This window comes from Triticum dicoccoides, chromosome 2B (assembly GCF_002162155.2).
Source record: "Triticum dicoccoides isolate Atlit2015 ecotype Zavitan chromosome 2B, WEW_v2.0, whole genome shotgun sequence".
Lineage (NCBI taxonomy): Eukaryota > Viridiplantae > Streptophyta > Magnoliopsida > Poales > Poaceae > Triticum > Triticum dicoccoides.
Window position 1 is genome coordinate 85885385 of NC_041383.1, and position 2968 is coordinate 85888352.

General features: G+C 50.5%; 1 protein-coding gene across 1 annotated transcript; it reads right to left on the reverse strand.

The window, feature by feature from the left end:
• Positions 1–631: 631 nt before the first annotated feature.
• LOC119362278 (senescence associated gene 20-like) lies at positions 632–1580 on the reverse strand. The gene has a single exon (XM_037627476.1). The coding sequence runs from the start codon at positions 1253–1255 to the stop codon at positions 938–940; it is 318 nt and encodes a 105-aa protein (XP_037483373.1). The 5' UTR covers positions 1256–1580; the 3' UTR covers positions 632–937.
• Between the last annotated feature and the right edge of the window lie 1388 nt (positions 1581–2968).

The following is a 2968-nucleotide window of genomic DNA, read 5'->3' on the forward strand; positions in this document are numbered from 1 at the left end:
CAACTTGAAATCAGAGTTCAGAAGATGGACTAGTTCGGTCTGGACGCCGGAAAGCAACGTTTGATTTGGGGATTGTCGACGAGTAGATCGCCACTACCTTTTCCCCCCTTTCAGTCCTGTCTTGTCTTTCAGTTCCAGCCCAGCTCGATCCTTGCTTTCAGGGCAAGTCTTGTTTGCTTTTCTCAAACTAAATCAAATCAAATTAGGTGCCATGGGAATATCTCTTTCTTTCTTCTTTCGTTGGAATTTTTCGACATCAATCTGAACTTAATCAGCCTATGCCTCTGAACTTTATTGGTGTATATGCTTTGTTTGCACTAGTAATATACTGCCTCCATTTCAAAATATAAGACGTTTTGGTAGACCGGTGAAACAAAACAGAGGTAATAATATACTGCTCTATGTCCCTATGTAAAGATGTTTTTTTTTTTTTGCGGGGAAAAGATGTTCTTCTGTTAGAGTATGATCAGACATTAAAGCCTGACTGTCTACTGCGCACGCAGGTCAAGGATGAAAACTGTGGTCAACCGTTAATTTCAACTGCAATCAAAATCATCAACTGGTCAAAGGCCAGTATGAACAAATCAACAGAGCGACCGGATAGAAATTTGCGAATTGCGGTGAAGATTAATTACGTCCAGTACAAGCAAACTTCCATTATTATTATTATCACACCATGACAGCAACCACGAAGACATACAAGCAGTAGCAGTGAAGACGCAGCCGCCATGACGGCGCGGCGTCGCCATCACCGGCCGGTTCGATCGGCTATTCAGCTATACTACGTACGTTCACCAGACACGCAAACAAGAAACAACAGGCTAGGGAGAGCAGAGCAGGGGATGAAGAAGAATTGAAGAAGCAACGTCAGCCCATGCGTACGCCCAAGCCCAAGTGGTGGGCGTCGTCCAGCTTGGCTTTGGCTTGGCTTGGGCGGCTAGAGGGCGAGGACGAGGCCGGGGAGGGAGTTGCGGGCGCGGTCGGGGCGGCGGCTCTGCCAGACGCACTTGGACGCGGCGGCGGCGGCGAGGCGGGTGACGGTGAGGTCGGTGTTGAAGTACTCGCGGAGCTGGGTGATCACCCCATCGGAGCCCACGGTCCACGCGTGCACCCAGTACGCCGCCTTGGTGTCCTCGCCGGCGGCAGAGACGCCCTCGGCGATGACGGTGGAGCCGAAGGCGTCCACGGAGCGCGGCTCGAAGCGGAAGGAGGAGGAGGAGGACGGGGAGCTGGAGCCGGTGAGGAGGCGCATCATGTGCTGGTGCGCGGGCGGGCCATGGAACCACCACTCGAGGTCGGGGGCGAGGAGGGAGTGGACGGCGGCGTGGTCGCGGCCGTTGAGCGCCTCGTAGAGGCGGAGCACGAGGAACTTGTTGCGCTGCTCCTCGGTCTCGTGCCCGCGCGCGGAGGCGAACCCGCCCTCCAGCTGATCCAGGTTAGCCAGCTCCGGCCGCTCCTCCTGTCGGAGACGAAGAAGAAGACTGCGGCGGCGGCGGCGGCTTGATCTCAACTACTTGCTGCTCGCGACGATCGTCTCGGCGAGAGGCAACGAGATACGGTGGGTGCAGAGGCTCCGAGAGATTGGAGTGTCCGGAGCGGCGGGGGGCGCGTTTTATAGCAGGCGGGTGCGCGCGATGATGGATCGATGGGCCCGTGCGTGCGCGCCAGGGTGGACGGCAGCCAGATCGGGCTCGAGTTGGGCCCCGCTGCTGAGTCGGATGATGGGTGTGTGGGGCCCACCGGTGGGGAACCAATGAGAGGGGGAGTGGAGGAAAGGGACCCGTTCGCCACTTGACCCCGTGGAAACTGAGATAAAAAAATAAGGGTCTATTCGCGTCAAATTTTTTGAAAGGTCTATGTTTTTTTCTTCCGCCTTTGCTATTTGGTACTCCCTCTATTTCATAATGTAGTCCATATAAAAAAAATTAAGTCAAATTTTACAAACTTTGACGAAGTTTCTAGAGAATTATTTATATCTACAATACCAAATATGTAAAATATGAAACTACTTCTTATAATGAATATAATGATATATGCGCGACATTCTAGATGTGTATGTTTTCTCCAAAAACTTGATCAAAATTTGTGTGGTTTGACTTTACAAAAAAAATATATATCCACCACATTATGGAACAAATGTATAGTTGCCTAAAAACAAATTCTAACCTCACTCATGTTCAAGACGGGAAGATTGAGGACTCACTGGCAATGGCTCAGTAGGAAAGAGTCGAAGTCGACGACGCCATGGCTGGCCATGGTGCCGCAGGTGGAGTCAAGGTGAAGGCTTGACGGTTCTGGGGTGTGGGGTGGCTGCCAACGCAGGACAATGATAGGTGGGGATTATATATATGGCTAGGGCGACAGTGTCCGTCAAGTGTCAGTGGCAGGTGGTTTGGCTAGGGCTGGCTCGTCGAGGGTGAGGAAGTAAGAGAAAGAAGAAGGGCGCTTTATACTTTTTGAGGCGATTTGCGTTGTTTTCTTCATGCATGCAGTCCATGACATTGTTTTATAAGACTCCGCTTTGTAGTTGCACGCAGAAGCACTACCCAACTCTGATGGACATAAAAGGGATGTTGCCTACTACCCTTAGAGCAACTCCAATTCAGTCGTCCCATGCCGTTCCATCCATAATAGCCGTCAATTTAGAGGCTAGGTAGATGGGCAAACAGTGGGCAAAACACACTCAAGCATAGTCGTTGTCGCATCTTCACACTCCATAATGTTTGTAGGCAGCTCCAAGAAGAATGGTTCTTCCTCCATATTTGGAGGTTGTGGGCCTCTGTTTTAGAGTGCACCCCAGAGCTAATTGTTGTGGCGCACAAAACTTTCAGATTCTTCTACACCATGGTTCATGCTACGTTTAGAGGCTTTTCCACCTTACAACTCCCATAGGCACAACGAACGGTAATTTTTTAAATCTGATGTTAGATCTTCAAACATGACAAATCTGATGTTATTTTTTGACATA

What these genes read in the sequence shown, in the direction of transcription:
- LOC119362278 (XM_037627476.1), bottom strand. Translation starts at nt 1,255, where the DNA reads ATGATGCGCCTCCTCACCGGCTCCAGCTCCCCGTCCTCCTCCTCCTCC.